Source organism: Pongo abelii, chromosome 10 (genome assembly GCF_028885655.2).
Source record: "Pongo abelii isolate AG06213 chromosome 10, NHGRI_mPonAbe1-v2.0_pri, whole genome shotgun sequence".
NCBI classification, from domain to species: domain Eukaryota; kingdom Metazoa; phylum Chordata; class Mammalia; order Primates; family Hominidae; genus Pongo; species Pongo abelii.
In genome coordinates this window covers 70,719,860-70,743,945 of record NC_071995.2, presented here as the reverse complement: position 1 = coordinate 70,743,945, position 24,086 = coordinate 70,719,860, and the positions used below count along the sequence as shown (strand labels likewise).

Below are 24,086 nucleotides of genomic sequence, written 5' to 3'. Positions count from 1 at the left end.
CAATATTTGATTATTTATACTGACCAAATTAAATCGTAACATTTCATCCAGCTGTTTAACATCATGCAAATTAGAAATGCAAAAGTTAACAAACAATGTAATTATTGCAAATATATTTAACTGTGTATTTTGATGCTGGTCTAGTATTTGGAAAATCTCCAATTAATGCAATGGATAGAGATATTTTCAACATATATGTATATTTTAGCTGGGGAATGATGTTGTGATAGACTTAGGTTATTATATTGGTTCCCAAAATAACAACATTGTGATTTTATTTTATTTTTTTAGAGACTGAATCTCACTCTGTCACCCAGGCTGGAGTACAGTGATCATAGCCCACTACAGCACTGAACTTTTGGACTTAAATAATTCTCCCACCTCGGCCTCCCCAGTAGCTGGGACAACAGGGGCACACCACCATGCCTGGCTAAAAGTTTTCATTTTTATTTTTATAGAAATGGGGTCTCAATATGTTTTCCGGACTGGTCTCAAACCCCTGGGCTCAAGTGATCCTCCCACCCTCAACCTCCCAAAGCGCTGGGATTACAGGCATGAGCCACTGTGCCCAGCCCCATTTTGTAGTTTTAAATAGCTCATGTTGCTACCTGAGCCCCAGTTTTCTCATCAGAATATTAGGGCTCACAACATTTATTATGTTTTTGTGAGGAGTCAAATAAAACAAAATGTGTAACAGTTCTTTGAGAAAGCAATGCATTTTATCAATACATGGCATAACCTTAATAATAGCCTCACAAGATATTATACTTATAATATTTGTAAATAATACTATCACAAAAATCTCAGTCCTATGATATAATTGTCCTGGACATAATATAAAGTAATGCGAGTTTATGACCCAACTAAAACACATGTTATTGAAACTAAAGAATAGACCTAGTATTGTAGATATTAGTCTTAGAGGTTGAGATTGTGTATTTTAGAAACTTCAAAGATTATAGAAAAATTTTAAGAAAAAATGTGTAAAAATGGGGAAATATTTTTATTTACAAGTTACCTGGAAATGTTTAATGCTCAATGTGATAAATAATGTCCTTTCTAATTGAAACTACTTTTTTGTACATATATTGGCACAGCAAATTGCTATGGCTGGAGGTTGGACACTTTCAACAGTTAGTTATTTCATGCATACATATAATTTGTAAAGCCGACAAAAAAGAAAAGATAAAAACTCTAAGTAGAAAATAGAATTTTATAACCACATTTTACAGATTATTCCAAGAGATATCATTGGTTATTTTATTCTTTTGAAAATATTACTTATTTAAACAACTAAAAAAACCGGTAAAGCCTGATATAATTTCAACATTAGAAAGAATAAATTATTGAAAAATATGTAGAACAAAAACACCATCTTAATGCCATTGGTACCACTATACTGTTGAGCAAGTATTATATGAGGTATTGAACATTGCACATAATTATACACTTAGGATTTGAGATTGTAGATAAACCAGTTGTTCAAGGCCACTAAAATACTGAAAAAGGATTATGATTATTAACAGTGGGGAGGAAAATACAACTATAAAAGCCCTTCAAACTCAAATCTGGAAATGGTAATTTTACTCAAAAATATACCACAACTACTAAGAGATTTTAGTAATTCATGACACAAAACAAGACATCCACCTCTAATTTTTTTCTTATCTATTACATGAATTCAGTGGTGATATAGCACATATTTGGGACCTCCATCACAGTGTGATATTTATTATTGTTATGTTTTAGAAGTTACTCAGTTAATTAAGGATTTTATAAACGTGATATGTAGTAACTGGATTTTATCATTTCTGATATATGGAAAAAGTTTAGATTTTATACTAAGTATTATCATGCCTATTCACATCATGTAAAATATTATATTTAAAATTCATGTATTTTAATTGAATGAAATGCTGAAAAATTTAGGTATGACTAATAGGTATTACTTGCTTATATGATAAAATTCAATTTTAGGTGGTACTTTATTCTATAGATTCGGAAATAGCTCCTCTTTTCTACTAATTTAAAATAATTCTATGGCTCTGGTTCCTAAAATGTCTAATTATTTTCACTATTCAGTGAGTACTGTTAGAATATATTTCTTTCAATGATTTGTAAGATTTGGCGGAGTGAAAAACCTCAGGAAAATAAGAAGTGATTTATAAACATTTGGCTATGTAGAGTAGTTGCATTGGTATTTTATACTGGTAAACTTAAAATATGCTAATTTTGCAGCATCTAAGCAATGTTTGGAAAGCTGGCCTACTGGGTGAGAATACCATTTAAAAACATTTGTGTTACACAACACACAGCCATGAAAATGGCTATTCAAAATTCCCAGGTAGAACACAGTTGTTAGTGCCAAAAGAAAAGCTTGTACATTAACACAAGAAAAGGAACTTTTCATCTTAAGGGATGGCACAACTGGCATAAAAGGTCATTAAATGCTAATAGACCCACTTGAGGTATGCTTGCTTAATGGAGGATTAGAGCAAAACAGACTTAAAGACCAACATGCAGAGAATTTTTTTAACTCTCTGGACTACTCAACATAAGGTAGGAAAACAAACAAGACGGAAAATAAACTCTTTTTCAGCACTAATAATTCTAAGTTTGCATAATTGTTTCATGCAAAAAGAACTTTGACAGAAAACGATGGCAAAATCTATAGGCAAGACTGACACAGGAGAACTGGAATAGTAGTTAGTTTATACAAAAATTTTGTTTGTATTCATCTTCATGTAGCAGAATAGACCACTGTTCAAGAAGTAGATGAAAAATTCATAACAGTTGAGAAATTTAGTCAGGACATAGAAAGAATAATGTTGAGATAAATTCCTTGAAGCCTTTTGCAACTGTCCTTAAGTTTATAAAAAGAGATAAATTTTCTTTGATCTGAAGACATTCTTTGTACATGTGCAGTGTACAACATACTATATACATATGGGGCTTCCCTATGTACATATACATATGCATACACTATCTATATGCCTTTTAAAATGTATACACAGCTTTAACTCAAAGAAAATGAGTTAGCAACACAGTAATCACTGCCAGACAATCCAAGTGCTGAAATAAGTGATGTTCATCACGTCAAGGGCTATTTTACCTCTCACATTGCCCAAAATTGAGAATATCATTTCTGTTTTTAGTTTTTCTTTCATTGCAACACAGATTGTCATATATAATCTTTGTGCTTTTGCATAATGCCCATCCTAGGTGTAACACATATTCACACACAACACTGGACGTTTGAAATAAGCATGCTGGAAACACAGGCAGGACCATATATCCATGCACAGATATTCTGAATATGTTTTTCCAAATTGACTGTAACATCGACATGCATCACTATCATATTTGGTCCTGTACAGCAAGGAATGTACAGCTGAAGCAATCATGGCTAGTTTCACTTGCAAGAGTTTCTTTAGAGAGGAACACCCAGTAGAGAAACAGAACAGAATGAATGAAACAAATAAAAAATATTCCCCAAAACCAAAAAATAAAAACTAAAAAAAAATTCCTCCCACACGTTAACACTGAAAATCTGGCCATTTTCCATGTAGTACATTTTCCTCATTCCACAAAAAGCGAGTCTTCTCATAAACTTCTGAGTTGAATTGTTTATAAGATACATATATTAGTGTCTTAGAGCTTTTCCTAACCATTGGAAAAGTTCGTCTTGGTAAAGCATTTTCCAGCGCACATTGGCTTCGACAGTTTCCACAGCTCGTGAGAAAGAAGCAGCAGCTACCCCATCATAGTTCTTCATGAAGTTCTTGAGCTGGAAAAAGAGATTTTTAAATGGTAAATCTGCCTGTCTTAAAAAGAACTCATGTCCAACATACATGAACAATAATCTATTTGAAACATTAAAAAACAGAATATATTTGAAACAAAATGCCACAACCACTATAGAAGATATATTTAGTACTGTGGAATGAGCTTGGTAACTGAATGAAATATGACAGATTATGTCAATTAGTTGTGATGTAATTGATTTTGGAACAGAAAAGGAAACAGTGGACATGACAACTTAAATGGCTCCAAATTCAGCTTCATGTTTCATGATTAGATATTAAAACAGACATTTAATTGATCATTTCAAAATCAGTTGATGGGATTGTGGCAAGCACTAGTTCTAACTTCAATGTGTATACAATGCACCAAGTAGCCTTAAACACTGAATATAAAGATTAAAGTTCACATTTTGTCTGCAGAGAGAAAGTTATTTTTCATCTTCTCAAAATGAGTGGTATTGGGCTTGACATTATCTTTGTTGTCATTGAATAACCAAAGTATTGTCTGGTGGAAAAAAAGTAATGGTGCTATGAAAATTGTATGATTAATGACATGGCAATCACCTGTGTAACTAGATTTTGAAAGAATAAAGGAGGGATATGGTCTTATTTAGCTAGAGAATCTGAGCATTTAAGTTATAATTCTTGAATGTTTTGCCATATTTTTTGACATAAAATTTTATTTGGAGAGTTCACATACTCTGGAAATACTCCAAGATTTTACTTCAAGATTAAATGCCGGAAGTTTTTCCTTTCGTTTGATATATCTTAAGAAGCTGGCAATGAACTAACAATTGTGATGCTAATAGACAAATGTGAAAAATCAACTTGCAACACAGAAACATTATGTGGTGTAATTAGTGTGGGGTGTGATTCATCATATGGTGGGCGCCACATGGAGGATATGCCAGGAGAGAAATGCAGTGTATCAAGATTGGCTCAGGGGCAGGCAGAAATGGTAGTCGAGGATGGAGTTAAAACGCGGTTATAACTTTCTGAATTAATTTATAAATTAGTTCATAGATAGCTTAGTTTATTTATAAGTGTTACTTTGATTACATGATACTGATGGGTTTTCTCAGAGTTTTTACTCTGCTTTCCTACAAAGCCCTTTGCCCAGCAGCATTAGCAATGGATAACTGTATCTCAGAGGTACATCCTTTAGAAGATTTCTAAATCACTGTGCTTTCATAACAAACATGTAAAGTAGCCAATGTATAAGAAAGAATTATGGGTGTTGTCCTTAAAACTGATATGGCATTTGACCAAATTACATATATTAAGAAAAAAGGAAGAAGCAAAGGGATTGGAGTTAATAAATATTAATAAATGTTGCAGGCATTGTGCCATGGGGATAGAAATATATATATACACACATATATAAAGGGGAAGTCTAATGGAAGCACTTGAATCATAATTTTAAACTTTATCTGATTAACACAAGAATATATTTGTACTTATATATTTATGTTCAGACTCATCCAGTCTATATCCTTAAAGCAAAAAGTAATACATTTTGATCTATGTTTTGAATTTCATTTTAATTTATTATAAAAATATGATATTATAATGGCATTATTTACATGTTATAGGTCAATCAGAAAAAAATTACATATGCTCCTTTTAAAGTATATTCTGAATTATTACTTTTTTTCCTAGGCAGTCACTGAATACACCAGAGAGTCATAAATGACCCTTTAGCAACTTTAACTCTGTGGAGCATGCTCTTGGCTTCCTTATGAGATGGTAAGCCAACCTAAACACATAAAATAAAACTCTTAAGTCCTCCTGAAAGGCAAACTATGGGTTTGAATATGAACGTTTATTGACAGAGAGATAGTAGGCTGGATTATCCTGCAAAAGAACTCTCAATAGAAAATGTGAACTGGTGGGTCTCTAGAGATTCACTTCTTAAATCATAATTTAAGTGCAGTAAATACTCCCCTTGTGGGCTGAGACAGTCTGAAGTGCCTCATATGTATCTTATGAGGAACTTATTCATCAGAACACATCTGGCCTACTTTCTACAGTTGCCATTAATTGATCTTATGCCCCATAATTCTCCATAGCTCTGATATCCAACATGTGGTTGGAATTGCCTCTGACTGGCCCTAGTGCACGCTCACAGTGCTTTACAAACCCCTGCCTCACCTTAGAGGGCTTGGGGTAAAAGAAAGCAGTTAGCATTCTAGTTTGCTTATTTCTTCCACTCTTTGGTAGGATTTATGCTTCCATTTGTGGGCGAAGAATTACCCAAGTGCCAAGGCAAGAGACTGAAGGCACAAACTGTAGCAGTGTAATAAAGAAAATAGTTAGAATAAAGAAAAGTTGTAATACAAATTAGATATAGAGATGATCATGGACAATTATCAATCATTAGTATAAACATTATTAATCATTAGCTTTTAATATTACTCTTTGTTGCATTACTAACATAACCTAGGAATAACCGGCGAGAATAGGGTCAGGTGCTGAAGGAACATTGTGAGAAGTGACCTAGAAGGCAAGAGGTGATCCCTCTGTCACGCCCGCATAAGGGCCGCTTGAGGGCTCCTTGGTCAAGCGGTAATGCCAGTGCCAGGGAAGGCACCCGTTCCTTATCAGACCGCAAAAGGGAGTCTCCTTTCTTTGGAGGAGTCAGGGAACACTCTGCTCCACCAGCTTCCTGTGGGAGGCTGGATATTATCCAGGCCCGCCCACAGACAACCGGAGGCCTAAACCCCTCCCTGTGGTGCTGTGCTTCAATGGCCATGCTCGTTGTCCACTTTCATGTTCCTCCTGTACTCCTGGTTCCTCTTTGAAGTTCGTAGTAGATAGCGGTAGAAGAAATAGTGAAAGTCTTTGATCTTTCTTATAAGTGCATAGAAGAAAACGCTGACATATGCTGCCTTCTCTCTCTGCTTTGGCTACCTAAAAGGGAAGGGCCCCCTGTCCCATGATCATGTGACTTGCTTGACCTTATCAATCACTTGGATGACTTACCCTCCTTACCCTGCCCCCTTGTCTTGTATACAGTAAATATCAGCACGCCCAGCCATTCGGGGCCACTACCGGTCTCCTCATCTTGGTGGTAGTGGTCCCCGGAGCCCAGCTGTTTTCTCTTTATCTCTTTGTCTTGTGTCTTTATTTCTTACAATCTCTTGTCTCTGCAAACGGGGAGAATACCTGCTAAGCCCCGTAGGGCTGGACCCTACACCATTAGTTGTTTTTTTTTTTTTTTTATTGTGTTTTCTAACTATACCATAATATGGTTTTATTTTAAAATCTTGCAAGTTTAGGCACTTTTATAAAATAACATTTAGTAAATGGCAATGTTGTTTGTGCCCCCATCATCTTAGCATAAAACTTTGAAGCATGTTTGTTAATTTTTCTATTAAAAAGATTCTGGCATTACAATTTCCTCTTATTTCAGGGTATCCTAGATATCAACATCATAAGATAAATTATTTTTAGAGTAGATTGTAAAACATAATATACTCTTAATAACTATGTAAATGAATAGAATTAACTATTGCCCTATTATAAAGTTTATATCTTCAATATTAAAACTGTAAATGTAATGCCTTTGATGCATAGGATCTATGTTCCTCCACAGCAGTGAGGTATGTTAGGTTTAAAAAGCAGAAAAATGGGCACGCGAAAGGATTGGTTAATAGTCATTAATGTGGAAAAATGGCAAGGGCCTCTGAGGTTCAAGAAGATCGTCTCCATTAGTTTAAAATTAAATAAATAACAGATTGCCTTATGGAGTGATATTGTTCAAATTGCTAGAGCCATGCAATTAAAATTAAAAGGAAACTCCAGTTTCAGGTACTAGAATACTGTTTTTGGGAGAAAACCACGGAACAATGTAAGCGTCTTTACTGAATCCACCTAAAGCTGATGTGGATCATTAAAATCTGGAATGAGTTTTCAGAATTCATAAAGATGCTGATTCCCTTTTGATCTATAAACCCTTAGAAATAAGAATATGCCATATCCAAAGGGAGCCCATTGAGCTTTCTGCTTATGAGGCTTATGGGTTATGGTAGAATGCAAGTGAATTCTCCTCAGCCTTTTCTATTTAAGAAAGGGGGGTTATCATCATAAAAACCAAAACCCCCACCCCATCTGACAATAATGTTCCTCAATCTTATAGATGATGTAAGTATTAAAAAGCCTCAGGCAGCACCTGTTAAACTGCAAAGCCAGAGTAAATAACTCCAGAGTGAAGAGATTCATTCCTCATGCCACTTAGAGACTGCATTATGACGTTAGCTGCTTTGTAGATAATGAAATAAAAGCCATAATTTAGTTTCAATTTTGAAATTAACCCTTCATTATAGGAGCACTTTGAAATATCTAAAATGGCAATTAAATAAAGTGTAAAAATTTAATAAATCAGTGAAATATGTAAGACAAAACAGTCAGTATGTGATAAAATCAATTAAATGTCTAAAATATTTTCTTTTCATAGCCTGGGTAATACCAAGTCCAGGAAAATATGAAAGGCAAACGGAGTTAGAGGAAAGCAAGAAGAAGAAAAATTAGAGAAGGGATCAGAGAGAGGTAGGGAGGAGAGGAGATAAAAGAGAAGGAGAGAAGCGCAGAAAACGAAGGAGGCAAACAGGAAAGAAGAGAAGAAGGAGAGATTTTGCTTTGTGCTCACTTCAATGGCTGCGCAGGTTGTGACTAAATGAGTCTTTAATTCCCAGATTATTGAATGTGAAATCATGAAATTAAAAGTACTTCATTTAGATACAGAGAAAATTGGAAGCAATCATTAATTTAATTGTTCTTTCTTTCTGTTTTTTATGGATATGAAAACAGTCCTTTCCATTTAGCTTCCTTTATTTAAAAAATAGTAAAATATGTTCTGGGGCTTTCAAATTTAATCCTTCAGGGTTGGGAACACACATAGCAGGGATAAAGACTGAATTTCAAATCATTACAATCAGAGACTTAGCTTAGCTTAGCTCATGGTGTGAAAGAAACCAAGTTAGTGCACACGGGATAATCATAAGAAACTGGACAATATTAGAAGATATTAAGGATGGTGCCAGGGTTGATGCTTCTAGGGAATGGTGCTCAGTGTGATTAGCTGTGAGGCACAGCATTAGGCATTTTGTCAGTGAAAACTGAGAAAACCATCATTCTCAATGTCAAATATCAGCTATATTTTACAATGGAGAACAGGAGCACAAGAAAAGGCAATCAATGTTTCAAGCGCGATCCATTGTAATCAATTAAAAGAGTCTATATTTTGCTTATTTTTCCTTCCTCCTTAACCCTCTCCGTATTTCTCATCTCTCTATATTAGTGAGGTTACTTAATGGCAAAACAAACAAAACTAGCTGGCTTAAATTTCCAGAGTAATACACCAGAAACAACATAGTAAGGAAATGTTAGATACTCCATAACCTGGACACCAGTCCTTAAAAATCAAGTTTATTTTCACTAATAAAATTCATTTGTGATTGCACCAAGCAGTTTTAAAGCAATTTATTAATATCAATATGTATTACCAGATATGCTCCTTTCTACACTTAAGAATTTGTTTCATTTAAGAGGCTACATAGCACAAAGCAATATTATTATGTACAGTATGTCCGTTGTCTGTTTAAGGCTGACCAGAAAGCAGTGAGACACATGGTCTATATCTCAACACCAACCTTTGTCCATTATACAAATACTGAGTCATTGACAGGATGGTTTTGTTATTTAGTGAATCCTACAGTAGGTTAATAGAATCATTTGAGGAATAGCTGATTGGATCAATGATCTCTGAAGTGGATTGTGGGTCTCCAGGTTTGAAAATTACTACATTCAAACATTCCTTGCAGGCCTTCAATGTTTGACATGTAAAAATACCCTTTGCAAATTATGAATTGAGTAGTCTTTAACGTGTGTGTGTGTGTGTGTGTGGTGTGCCTGTGTAAGTAAAAGGAATGGATGTGAATCTGTTGGAAAGAAATGACTGAAGTAAATGCATAATTTCAAATGTTTATAAAAGAAAATAATTAGATTTCATCTTAAAATATTTACCTCTTTGAGTTCACCTTCAGTATTAAGAAATTCTGTGACACCACTGATGAGTTTGGAATTCATAAACAATGCTTCTCCATACCTCAAAAGAAAAAAAGAGTCTTAATGTCAATGCAGGTTGTAATTTAAAAAAATATTACTACAAAGATTTTTTAGAGTTTTCTCAAGGGTTCCATTTGCTCAATGTTGTCAGAGACTGCCAGATCTCTGAGCACTCAAGCCCATTTCTCTAGGGAGTCAGGGAGGGACAACGAGTTATGGCTGTGGGATATCATCAGGTCCCACCTAATATGGTTCACAGTGTTTCAGAGAAGTCTGAGTTGTAGCAAATTTTTTAAAGGGGCCCTCTAAAACTGGATTTAGGGATTAACAGTATATTTCCAAGCCAAGGCCTGAGAACAAAATATTTTAAAACTTTCAATTACAAAGCAACCTAGCTTACTGGAAGGGAAAATGATTCCATAAAAGGCAAGAGGAGCTGCAGGATCAACCTGGGCACTGTCAGATCCTTTGATATGATTAGTCATAATTGACACTGGCATTTTCATATTATTTTATTCTTAGAAATTGAGGCAAAATGCATTCTCAAAAATGCATTTTCTTATTTCATTCTTAGAAACTGAGGCAAAATACATTCTCAAAAATGCATTTTTATATTTCATTCTTAGAAGCTGAGGCAAAATGCATTCTCAAAAATATTCTCCAAAATATTAGCTTTTTTCATGTGTACATTAAAGTAAAACATCTACTTGTTCATTTGGATTGCCTAATCCTTGTACTACAAACAAAATTACTTGACTTTTGACCCAAGACAAGGAACAACTTGTGTCAGTGAGTTGAAAAGAATTCTCATTTTACTGATTTGTCCCTTCTATGCTAAGGATACCTATCACAGGTTATCATACTTTTAGAACTAAGGTAAGTACAATAAAAATAAGACTGGGTTTTTAAAGACAAGGATCTACACACTGTTATAAGAGGTTTTCTAGTGCTTCCCTAACTTGTAGGATCTTAAGCATCTAATTTAAGATTTAATTTAGCTTCTGTAGAACTTAGTTTTCTCATCTATAAAATGAGAAGGTTGAACTAAATGACCACTGAGATTTGTTGTAATTCTGACATTGAACTATTCCACAGAAAAAAAAGTTAGCTAAGTAAAAGCAAACAAATAGGCATTCAATAATAATGTGAGTGATCATTTTCAATCAGTATGTGGGTACAAAATTGTCCAACTATCCAGACAAATAACAATTCTTTTTCTAAAGAAGTGTTAGTTGTTTTTACTTATATTGTCCTGTGAAGATATAATAAGGTACAGTCTGTTCCTTGAAGGTATTATACTATCCAGTTGAAGAGCTAGATATGTAATCAGATCATTTGCACTTATTGTGGCTAAATGTAGTGGTGATAAAATTATACACAGTGCTCAGAGAGGATTTCTTTATCTGTAAGGTCTTGGGAATGGCTTCTGAGAGAAAATGGCATCTAGATTGACCATGGAGTAGTTCTGAGCAACAGGAAAGAAAGTAATTTTAGGCAGAAGATGAACACAAACAAAGACAAAGAGACGTGAAAAGACATGGTTTGTGCAGACAACTACAAGCAGTTTGATATTAACAGTGCACACAAGCCAAGGCGCCTGTGATCCCAGCACTTTTGGGAAGCTAAGGCAGGTGGGTTGCTTGAGCTCAGGAGTTCGAGACCAGCCTGGGCAACATGGGGAAACCTTGTCTCTACAAAAAATAGAAAAATTAGCCGGGTGTGGTGGTGTATCTCCGTAGTCCCAGCTACTCAGGAGACTGAAGTGGAAGGATCACCTGAGCTCAGGAGGTCAAGGCTGCAAAGAGCTGTGATTGTGCCACTGTGCTCCAGCCTGAGTGACAGAGTGAGACCTTGTCTCAAAAAAAAAAAAAAAAAAAATTAGTCCATACACTGATACATTGTGAGCCTGGGGATTGAAGAACAAGATGCTGACAAAATATGCAGAGGACATATTAAGGGGCTTAGATTATAAATCTCACATAGAAAGTTTTATAGCAGGGAAATATCACATTTGCTTTTCTGAAAGGTTCTTGGGATGAAGGGAAGAGGCCAAAGTGTGTTTATATAATTATAGAGGCAGTGAGACAGAAGGCTATTATCGTAAGAGTACTGGGAAGAGATGAGAACCTGCACTAGGGAAGTGATATGTCTTATAGAAATATCAGTGTTTTCTGACATTGACACACCTATGGATAGAGCGTTTTAATATGACACAGCCATTCTAATTGAACTCATTATACCAGGGCAACTGATGAAGGTATGCTTAAAAATAATAAAGTTTACACACTAGCTTTTCAGAGACAGAACAGTAGGTCTGCTTACTGTCTGGGAACATTTAAGTTAAAGAAAAACAAGAAGCATTTACACGCTCTGTAATAAATTGAATTTTAATAGGCCATAGAGATGATCAGAGTAATAAATTAGTGTGTATTATAATATATTTAAACACATAATGAAATATCTTATAAAATTGAGGCTAAAGAATTCTCACCATGAAACAAGATGTCCTGGGAATAAATTTTACTGCAACTGGAATTATACAATGAGTCAAATGATTAATATTCCTTCTCTACATCATGGTTTTATTCAGGTATTTTAAGATATTTATATTTAAAGAAAATTTAAAACAATTATATGGAAGTAATTAAAGTTTTATTTTTATAATACCACTGTATTTATAAATCATTTCTATAACATATTCAAGATACAGGGGTTTTATTGATACAGTGTCTTCAACTTTGGATATTTTGATAGATTTTCCAGGAAAGTTGCTCAGCTAAACCTTTTATACTCCAAATGTTTGCACATATAATTAATTAAGTTTATCAATTTTAATAAATGAATTATATTACAGAATTTTAAAAATAATTTGGAGTTCCACGGGAGTGGCAACATTCACCATGGTTGAATATTTTTAAATCTAATCCTATTGCATGGATCTTAGCTTTAACACAAAACTTGGGCCTTTATTCCTCGTATTTTGGCTTTAATTTACTCATTCAAGTAAGAATTCTAATTTCTACCTGGTATTTAATATCTTCCATTTATCCCTGAAAAACTTCCAGGCAAGGTCTCGGCCATGTGGATTTCGAGCTACATGGATTATGACATCAATTGCATCTTGATCCAGCACCACCTCAGAATTCAGTGACAGATTTAGAAGCCTACAAAGATAGAATTTTGTAAAAATTTTTAGTCCAATAACTTAAACATTTTTATAATCTTACTAAAATTGTAGGACCTAGTTTGTCATATTCTTCAAAAGAATAGTCTAGTACAATCTTTAATAATGCAAACTTATAAACAGAACACATTTCTGTTTATAAAAGAGGATCAAACTCATAGTATTTTAATTAAAAACACTAAACTTTCAAAAAAATCTTGTGGAAGGATAAATCACAATTCTGGTTTGATGATTCAAATTCTCCTTTTAAATTCTTTATACTAAACACTTCCTTTTATATTGAAATATCTTCTTAAACATACATAAATTATATAAAATAATTACTCATAAAAAGATATAACCTCTGAAATCAAGTAGCTTTAGTCATTAACATGGCAGTTTTCCTCATGTTTAGGAAGATATATTTTAAAATAACTAACATATATTCAAGTAAATAAAAGCAACTTCAGAGCAATTTGATTAACAGAGAATACTTTCATTACAGAAACAAATCTAGAAAATCAGTCGGCCTACCTGTTTAATAAATTCCTGTCATCACTGCAAGTTAAGGCTTCCAATAATATTTTCTTCTCAGAAACTGCTGTGGTGGAATGGAATTTCATCCATATGAATTCCCAGACATCCTCATCCAGTAGTGACACTCCTGTACAGTATACGATGTCTCTAACATTTAGTGGTATTCTAAAGAAGCAACCCATGGTGGTTTTCTATTAATTAAAAGCTTAACAGTATTGAAAATAAAGACATGTTTTGCTTTATTTACTATAGTCAGTTTTTTAAAAGATTATTTTGCTAATTAGATTTTACCTGAAACAGAGTACTACATAGTAATAATATTTTAAAAATATTTCTCACTGGATGAATAAAATAATGTCTTTTATTCAAAGGTAGTTTTGAACATAATTATTATTTCCACTCTTGACTATACTTAAACAAAAATAGTAACATAAATGCTTCACAAACCCATGAAAATAAGGCATTTTATCTTTTCACCAACTTTAATATGTTTATTACACAAAGATTTTGCTCTCATAATTGGTAGACCCAAGAATGTCAAGAAAGTACCAGTTGAGGAGACTAATTAATTTGGATAGAACAGAAACATTTTCTCTTAAATTCTTAGATAACTTTCTCTGTAAGTAATTTTCTCAAGCAACTCTCCAAATTTTGGAGACCTAGAAGATTATAAATATAGGTAATAAACAGATACCAAAACATAAGTAGAAAGTTATTTTTTCCTATGTTTATAAAATAACTTAAAATATACTAAAATTTGACTTTGATCCAAAATGCAATATTAGAGTGGGAAACAGTAAATTTAATTAGACTTGGCTATTCATAAGTTGTAAATTTTCATCCCTACTTTGCCTTAGTGATTTTTCTTACTAAATATTATTTCTTTAAGTTTTGGTATGTACCCTACATTTACTGACTTTTTAATATGCTTCTCTGAAAAAATGCTCCAATACTTCTAAAAGTTTCAAAATTTAATTTTGCTTTTTTTCAACATTCACTAATCTATTATCAAATTTCTCGTTAATAATTTGAGTGTGGCAGTTATATACTGCTTTCTCTGGATAGCAAAAGCAAACAATGCCTTCTAAAGATTTAGGACCATGATGATTAAAATACTGCTATGATTAAAGGAGTATTTGGAAAACAGGAAGAATTGTGTGAATAACTACCAGTAAGATGATCTGAATCTCATTTTGTTAAGCAGCTAAGAAGGGCTACAATCAGAATATGTGGCACTATACCAAGTGTGTAGAATTCTAAGAAAGTATCATACAAAATTAATGTTCCCAGAAAAGGCTGAACTTATTCTGTCTTTTTCAACAAATAAAGTATTTGGAGAAAAGTTACTTTAATTTTGTTAACTGAAGCCCTTTTTCTTTGTGGCATTAGAAAACATTTCGTTTGATTTGTTTTTAATGAAACAAAAGGAACACAGACATAGAATAAACCATTAAAGAGCTTCACATCTTTCTCTTGTTTTCCATCTCAGCCCTCGAAGCCTTGTGGAAAGTACCAACAAAAGCCTTCTCAATTATTAGTGACATGTTCTCTCTGCTGTGTTTATGACCAGCTTGACACAGGGCACCCCTGAAATCACTAAAGAAGGCATTGCCACCACATTTTGAAGGATGTGCTCAGTTCTGGTTAAGATTACAGAGATGCCTCCATCTTTAATAACTTAAATCAACAGCTATAAAAGAGGGTGGGTCTTTTCCTCTGTATATTATAGGCTACAGAGCACAAGAGTGCATTATTGCCCTACTTTTGCCAAAAGAATGAATAAAAACTTGCAAGAAAAAACAATAAAATATCTACTGAAATCACTAACCCATCAATCAATGTACATTTCCTTAATATTAAGCATGATATTATAGTAACAGTTTACTTTCTAAGATGTATTTATTAAGCAATTAATATACTAGAGAGAATATAGGGATAGAGCCCCTTAAGTCCGGTTTTTTGTATCACCTATAGAACCAATCTCCAATATCAATGTTCAAGAAGAAAAGGCATGTAGAAATATAGAAAAAAAAGTAACAGAATATACTAAACTATGTTGCCTGGAAGGCACTTCAGTGCCACATACTATGCTGGTGCCATATATGACAGTTATCAGTAAAAGTACCCAGCCCCTGGCAACCATCATTCCACTCTTTAATTTCATAAGCTTCACTTTTTAAAATATCTCATATAAGTGGAATCATATCTGTCTTTCTGTGACTGGCTCTTTCACTGAGCATAAAGTCCTCCAGGTTCATAAATATTGTCAATATTGAAAAATGTCCTGCTTTGTAAAGTCGGAATAGTATTTCATTGTATGTGTACACTACATTTCCTTTATCCATCCATCTGTTGATGAACATTTAGATGGTTTCCACATCATGGCTAATGTGACTAGTGCTGCAATAAACTTGGGAATGCTAATATGTTTTTGATACCTTGATTTCAATTCTTTTAGATAAATATCTACAAATGGGATGCTGGATTATATTGTTGTTCTATTTTTAGTTTTTTGAGAACATTCCATACTGTTTACCAGAGCAGCTGTACTATTTTGCATTCGCATCAGCAGTATGGAAGGGTACTGATTTCTCCATAACCTTGACAACATTTGCTGTGTTTTGTTTTTTGATAATAGCTATCCTGAATGTGAGGTGATAGTTCATTGTGATTTTCATTTGCATTTTCCTGGTGATTAGTGACTTTTTTTCATATACCTGTTGGCCATGTCTATGTCATCTGGGGAGAAAAGTCTTCAAATTCTTACCCTTTTTTGTAATTGGATTAATATTGTTTTGCTATTGAGTTGAAGGAGTGTCTTATATATTTTGGAGATAAACCCTTATTCAGATATATGGTTTGCAAATATTTTCTCCCATTCTGTGGGTTGCCTTTTTACTTTTGTTGATTGTTCCCTTTGCTGTGCAGAAGCTTTTTAGTTTGATGCAATCCCACAATTTATTTTTGTGTTGCCTATGCTTTTGATGTCATATCCACGAAAATCATTGCCAAGACCAATGTCATGAAGCTTTCCCCTATGATTTCTTTAAGAAGTTTACAGTTTGGGGCCCCATTTAAGTCTTTAATTCATTTTGAATTGATTTTTGTGTCTGGTATATAAAACAAAGATCCAATTTCATTATTTCTTTTGCATGTGCACATCCAGTTTTCCCAGCACAGTTTGTTGAAAAGACTATCTTTTTTTTTTATCTTTTTGTGTATTTGTCACCATTGTTGAAGAGCAGTTAGGCATATATTTGTGAATTTACTTTTGGCTTTATATTCTGTTTAATTGGTGTATATGTCAGTCTTTATTATAGTACCATATTATTTTGACCACTGTAGCTTTGTAATTTATTTTAAAATTAGCAAGTGTGATTCCTCTAGCATTGTTTTCCTTTCTCAAGATAGGTTTGGCTATTAAAGTAGTCTTTTGTGGCTCCATATGAATTGTAGAATTGTTTTTTTTTTTTTTTAGTGTCATTGGAATTTTGATAGAAATTGCATTGAATCTGTAGACTGCTTTGGATAGTATTGCAATTTTAAAATATTAATTCTTCCAATCCATGAACATCAGATGGCTTTCCATTTGTGTCTTCTTTATTTTCTTTCATCAATGTTTTATGGATTTTAGTACACACATTTTTCATTTCCTTAGTTCAGTTTATTTCTAAGTATTTTATTCTTTTGAAAGTTTATTTTTGTATTTTTTTTTTCATAGAGATGGGGTCTCTCTATGTTTCCCAGGTTGGTCTCAAACTCCTGGCCTCAAGTGATCCTTCCACCTTGGCCTCCCAAAGTGTTGAGATTACAGGCATGAGCCGCCATGCCCAGCCTATTTTATTCTTTTTGATGCTGTTGTGAGATTGCTTTCCTGAGTTACTTTTCAGATAGCTTATTGTTAGTGTATAGAAACACTACTGATTTTTGTGTGTTGATTTTTATATCCTGAAAATATACTGAATTTGTTTATTAGTTCTAATGGTTTTTGGTGGAGACTCTAGGGATTTCAACATATGAGATCATGTCATGTACAAACAGGGACAATTTTACTTCTCCCTTTTCAATTAGGATGCCGTTTATTTATTTTTCATTCCTATTTTCTCTGGCTAAGGTTTCCAGTACTATGTTTAATACAAGTGGTTAAAGGAGGTATTCTGATTTTGTTCTTGGTTGTAGAGGAAAAGCTTTCAATTTTTCACCACTGAGTATAATGTTAATTGCAGGCTTTTCATATATGGCCTTAATTATGTTGAGGCACTTCCCTTTTATTCCTTATTTGTTGAGAAGTTTTTTTTTTATCATAAAAGGATGTTAAATTTTGTCAGTGCTTTGTATTTATTGAGATGATCATGTGATTTTTATCATTTATTCTAATAAGGTGGTATATAACATTAATTGATTTTTGTATGTGGAAGCATCCTTGCATCTCAGAAATAAATACCAGCTGGTCATGGTATATTATCCCTTAATGTAATATTGGTTTCAGGCTGCTAGTATTCTGTAGAGGATTTCTGCATAGGGGTATTTACCTGTAGTTTTCATTTCTTGTGATGTCTTCACCTGGCTTTGCTACCAGGGTGATGCTGGTAACATAAGTTTGGAAGTGTTCCTCATCAATGTTTTCGAAAGTTTCAGAAGGCTTGCAGGATTCTTTAAATGTTTGGTAGAATTCACCTTTCAGTGAAGTCATCTAGTCCTAGGTTTTTCTTGTAGAGAGGTTTTTTATTACTAATTCAATCTCCATCCCAGTTATAGATCTGTACAGACTTGCCAATTCTTCATTGGTTAGTCTTGATAAGCTACATTTTGTAGGAGCATGTCCATTTTTCTGTTATTTCATTTGTTGGCATGTAATTGTTCATAGTAGTTTCTTTTGATCCTTTTTATGTCTGTGGCATCAGTTGTAATATCTACTCCTTCATTTCTCTTTTTATTTGAGTCTTCTCTTTTTTATTAACTAATCTAGTTTAAGATTTATCAATTTTATCTTGTCTGATTTATTCTATTGTTTTTCTGTTTTCTATTTTTTTGTTCTTATCTTTGTTATTTCCTCCCTTTTGCTAACTATGTGGATAGTTTGTTCTTCTTTTTCTATCTCCTTGAGGTGTAAAGGTAGTTTCAGCTCATTATAAATATAGGTATTTATTACAATAAACTTCCCTCTTAGTACTGCTTTTACTATATCCCATAAGTTTCAGTATGATGTGCATTCATTGTGCTTTCATTTTTGTTTGTCTTGATGTAGTTTTTACTTTCCTTTTGGATTTCTTGACTCAATTGTTGTTCAAGAGTATCTTGCTTAATCCACATACTTGTAAATTTTTCCATTTTCTTTTTGCTATTGATTTCTAGTTTCACTTCATTTTGTTTAGGAAAAGTATGTGGTATAATCTCAATCTTCTTAAATTTGTTAAGACTTGTTTTATGACCTAACATGTAATCCAACTGGGAGAAAGTTCTATGTGTGCTTTAGAAGAATGTATATTCTGTTGTCAGACGGTAGGATATGTGTTAGTCTGTTAAGTCCATTTGGTTTATAGTGTTGTAAGCCCTCTCTTTCCTTATTGATTTTCTGTCTGGATATTTTGTTTATTATTAAAAGTTGAATACTACTATTTTTAATGTTTTTTATTTCTCCCTTCAGTTCTGTCAATATTGGCTTTATATATTTAGGTGCTCTAATGTTGAATGCATATATGTTTATAATTTGTTATATCTTTCCAGTGGTTTGACACTTTTATTATAACATAGTGCCCTTCTTTGTTTTTGTGATGGTTTTTGACTTAAAGTCTGTTTTCTCTGATATAAACATAGCCACAACTGCTTTCTTCTGGTTTTCCATTTGCAGAGTATCTTTTTCCATTCCTTCACTCTCAGCCTATATGTGTCCTTAAAGCTAAAGTGAGACTATTACAGACACTATACATGTAGGTCTTGCTTTGTTAATCCATTCAGCCACTTTTTTTTTTGATTGGGAAGTTTAATCCATTTACATCTAAGGTAATATTGATAGGGAAGAATTTATTTTTGCCATTTTAACAAAACTGTTTTCTATTGGTCTCATTTTTTTCCTGTCTTTTTCTCTCTTGCCATCTTCCTTTTTTCGAGTTTTTATATTGATATGCTGTGATTTGTTTTTCCCTCTCTTTTATGTAATTTCTAGGGCTTTATTAGTGTGCTTACCTTGATGTATACATATCTTATAACAGTCTATTTTAAGCTGATAACAAGTTAAGCTTAAATGCACACAAAAACTCCACAATTTAACTCCTGTCCTCACACTGTTATTGTTTTCACAATTTGTACCTATTCATATTGTGTACCTTTTAATATATTTTAGTCATATTCATTTTAATACTTTTGTCATTTAAATTTTATACTAGAATTAAAAATTATTTACCCACCACCATTACAGTAATAAAGTATTTGTATTTATCTATATGTTGATTTTTACCAATGAGTTTCATACTTTCTTATGCTATTTTGTTGCTGTTTAGCATCCTTTTATTTCAACTTGAATTTCCTTTAGCATTTCTTTCAAGGCAAGTCTGCTGGTGATGACCTCACTTAGCTTTTGTTTGTCTGAGAAAGTCATTATTTTTCTTTTATTTGTAAATGACATTATTGCTTGTATAGTTTTCTTGGTTGACAATTTTCTTTTTCTTTTCAGCATTTTGAATATATAATCCCACTTCCTTCTAGCTTGCAAGATTTCTGCTGAAAAATCTTTTGATATTTCTATAAGAAGTGTTCCTTAGCAGGTGCCAAGTCACTTTCCTTTTGCTGCTTTCAAAATTATCTTTTTTACTTTTGCCAATTTAATTATAATGTGTCTTGATGTACATTTCCTTAAGGTCACTTTATTTGGGGTGCTTGGGCTTTTTGCCTCTGAATGTCCATTTCCTTCTCTAGATTTGTGACGTTTTCAGCCATTATATCTTTGAAAGAGCTGTCTAGTCCTTTCTCTTTATTTTCTGCTTCTTGGACTTACATGATGTATATATTGGTCCACTTGCTGGTATCCCAAAAGTCCCTTAAGCTTTCTTCACTTCTTTTCATTATTTTACATTTTTGCTCTTCTAAGTAAATTTTTAAATACTTGTCTTTAAGGCTGCTGATCAATCCATCTTCACGAATCTGATCTGCTGTTTAACCCTTCTATTAATAGTAAATTTTTCAGTTATGTTATTGTGTTGTTCAGCTTCATCACCTGTTTAGTACTTTTAAATGTTTTATATCTCCTTGTTTAAATTATCAGTTTTTAATGCACTGTACTCATCACTTCAGTGATCTTCTTTATGATAGTTATTTTGAAGCAACTGTCAGGTAAATCATATGTTTCATTATGGTCAACTTTTGAAGATTTATCTTGTTCCTTTGTTTGGGACATCTTTCCTAGATTTTTATTTTTTTCTGACTATCAGTTCATGTCTACACATCAATTAATTACTTCTCCAAATTCACAAACTGCCCTTGTACAGAAGAAGATACTCACCCAATAGCCTGGCTAGAGAGTCTGGGAACCTCTACTAACTGTCTTTATTCCCAGGGAGAAGCAGGCAGCTTTGGTTTTGTCTACTTGCTCTGTGCTGAGCTGGGGAGAAGCTGCAGTGTCTTAACAGTCCAAGCCACTGCTTCTGTTCTCCCCTCGGTGGCTAGCCTGCACCAGGCCCATCAGAATGCCAAGACTGAGAAGTAGGATGTTAATTCTTTGGGGCGCCCCAGAGAAGTTTGAGCAGTGGATGCACAGATCAACTCTTTCCCTCCCCATGGGGAAATCAAGAGCTGGGATTTTCCCTCTATTTGCTCTGTGCTGAGCAATAGAAAAGATCTATGACATTTACTAGTCCAAACTCCTATCTATCTCTGTCCTCCTCCAGCTAGCTAGACTATGGCAGGTCTGTCAGAGCTCCAAGACTAGTGAAGCAAATGCTCATTCTTTGGGCAGCACCAGAAACATTGAAGCACTGGAAGCATGGATCAAATCTCTCCCTAAGAGTCTGTCAAGAATTGGGATTTTTTTTTTCCCATCACTCTATGCTGACCAAGGGAAAGAAAATATGGCATCTCTAGCTCAAGCCACCATCTCCATTCTCCCTCATACAGCTAGATTGTGCTAGACTTTTTAGAGTTCCAAGGCAGGCAAGACAGAAGCCAGTCTTCTGGGGATACCCTTGAAAATGTTAAGATACTCAATGCGTGAACCTACCTCATTTCTCCCCTAGGAGAAGCCGGGAGGAGGAATTCTCTTTCTGATCATTTGACTATGTGCTAGGGAGTAGAGATTCTGATAAGTGTGTCCTGAATCTCTCTACTAGCTTTGATGAATGGTTTTACACTCACTAATGATACAGGAACATTTCAACTAGTTTCTGGATTTCTCACAAAGGGAATTTGCCCATAAATTGCTGCTGAATCATTGTGTTTGTCAAAGGAAGAAGAATCCAGTGCTTCCTGCTCTACCATCTTGCTGACATCACACCAAAAATTGTATACGCTTCAAGAGGGTATCATTGCCATGACCTGGGCCTAACCAGTGAGCTGCAGAGTAATACCAAGGCATCCAGCATATAATCTTCTGAGAGTAGAACTGTACACAAATGTTACCTGTAACTTTTTTTAATTACTTTTTTTAAAAATCCACAGTTTAATCAGTCATCTTGGATAAATGTTTGATGTTGGAAAGACTGGATTTCTGACAATAAGTATTCATTCTGTTCACCAGCATTGAAGTGATACTTGTTAAAACACAGCCTCTGGGTGAATTAAAAGGACATAAAGTAGCAGTATATTTGAGGAGCTACTGTATGGCAAGCTGGTCATACCCAGAGCAAGAAGAGGAGATTCTGAAAGGACACTCAGCAATAAAATGTGGGATAAAATGACAGACAGACCACCCTGAAGGAATCTAACACAAATGGATAAAATAACAGATAGACCACCCTAAAGGAATCTAACACAAATACAGGGCAAAGAAGGTCTCTGAAGGCAAAGCTGCCTAGAACAAGGGCAGGTTCTATATTTGTATCTGTAACCTCAAATCAAGAGAAAGACTGCACACTTTAAATGTGCTTTACAAAAAACTGCTGGTCAAGTTTCAGTCTTCTCAATGGCTGTCCATCACATAGCAGAGATATCAAATTTGATGAAATTTCACTACTATGAAAATGAAACACACATATATTTACATATATAATTTAAAGCATGTTGATGGTCCATTGAAAAATAGTCCTCAGTCTCAGCTACGAATCCTCAAAATATCAGGGAAGAAATGGCCCTATTAGCAGTTGCTAAGAAGTACAATTGAATAGGTTTAAATGACTCCTTAGAAGAGAACAAATAGCATCTCTTCTCACCCCATCAACTCCTCATGTTTTTTATCCATGCAGCAGATGAAGAATCAATGTAAAGTTCACAAGATCATTTTTACTCATGCCTATAAATGAAACAAGATTGGTAAGCACCGTATATGCCAAGGGCCTTCAGTTCCCAATGACTTCCATTGTTAATGAAACCCCCTTTTGTTGCTAAATTTGTAAAGATGTTCTAATAACATTTCAGCAAAATGATTGCTCTGGGGACAGTTTAAGATCTCTTTGTATAAACCAAAGTCATTAGAAACAAATGAAAATGCTCATTTGTTTGTAAAGCATGAGCTAAAAACACCCCACAGAACCCACAGTTATGAACAGTACAAATGAGTCCTGTGAGACTCTTGATATTAGGATTACAAGGAGAGGGCCCCTCCTAGTGAACATGGAAATTGTTTATAAGAATGTGAATATTCCCACAGTCATTTCTCTTTAAATGCTGCCTGAGAATTAAATTCTTTAATAGAATTTTATTATCTGGGAAGGAAAACTGTGTTTGTTTTTCTCTAGGTACGGTATACATGATAAACATGAACAATGAGTTAGCCTCTCCTAGCTACCTTCATACAAGATGAATCCCGGGGTAATGCTTAGCCAAAATAAAATACCTTTATCTTTTTTAGGATACTGACATTACAGAAATTATTACCTAATTAGAGTAACTCGTTTGATAGTTTATTCCATTCTCATTTGAAATAGAATTGTGACGGAGTTCATTTGTACGATAACACTTTTGAAAGCATAGAAGTTCAGTGTATCACTGTGAAATAATTTCTTTTCATATTTTAGTGATATATTTAACTTTGTTATCTTACTCAAAGCAAATGTTCTGGAATTAAAAGTTAAAAAATTAAGTAGGTGGAAAAATAAAGACATGCTTCTTTCAGGAAAAATGTTTTACTGAGTTAAATAATAATGACGGCTGCCTTAGTCTGAACAGCTATAACAAAGTACCATATACTGGGAGGCTTATAAACAACAGAAATTTATTTCTCACAGCACTGGAGGCTATAAGTCTGAGACTAGGGTAACAGCATGGTCAGGTTCTTGAGAGGGCCTCCTGCCAGGTTGTAGACTGCTGACTTCTTGCATTCTCACGTGGCAGAAACAGGGCTAAAAAACAATCTGGGGTTTCTTTCATGA

The 24,086-nt window shown here is 33.9% G+C and overlaps 1 protein-coding gene across 2 annotated transcripts in view; it reads right to left on the bottom strand.

Moving 5' to 3' along the window:
* Nucleotides 1-3,294: 3,294 nt before the first annotated feature.
* Nucleotides 3,295-24,086, bottom strand: part of TRHDE (thyrotropin releasing hormone degrading enzyme) — a 392,470-nt gene continuing 371,678 nt past the window's right edge. For both annotated transcript variants that reach the window (XM_002823522.6, XM_054527400.2), the window contains 4 exons: nucleotides 13,567-13,734; nucleotides 12,893-13,033; nucleotides 9,828-9,909; nucleotides 3,295-3,787 (listed from right to left, as the gene is read on the bottom strand). In XM_002823522.6, the coding sequence (XP_002823568.4) occupies nucleotides 3,644-3,787; nucleotides 9,828-9,909; nucleotides 12,893-13,033; nucleotides 13,567-13,734 (535 nt within the window). In that variant the 3' untranslated portion in view covers nucleotides 3,295-3,643. The remainder of the gene's footprint in view (nucleotides 3,788-9,827; nucleotides 9,910-12,892; nucleotides 13,034-13,566; nucleotides 13,735-24,086) is intronic.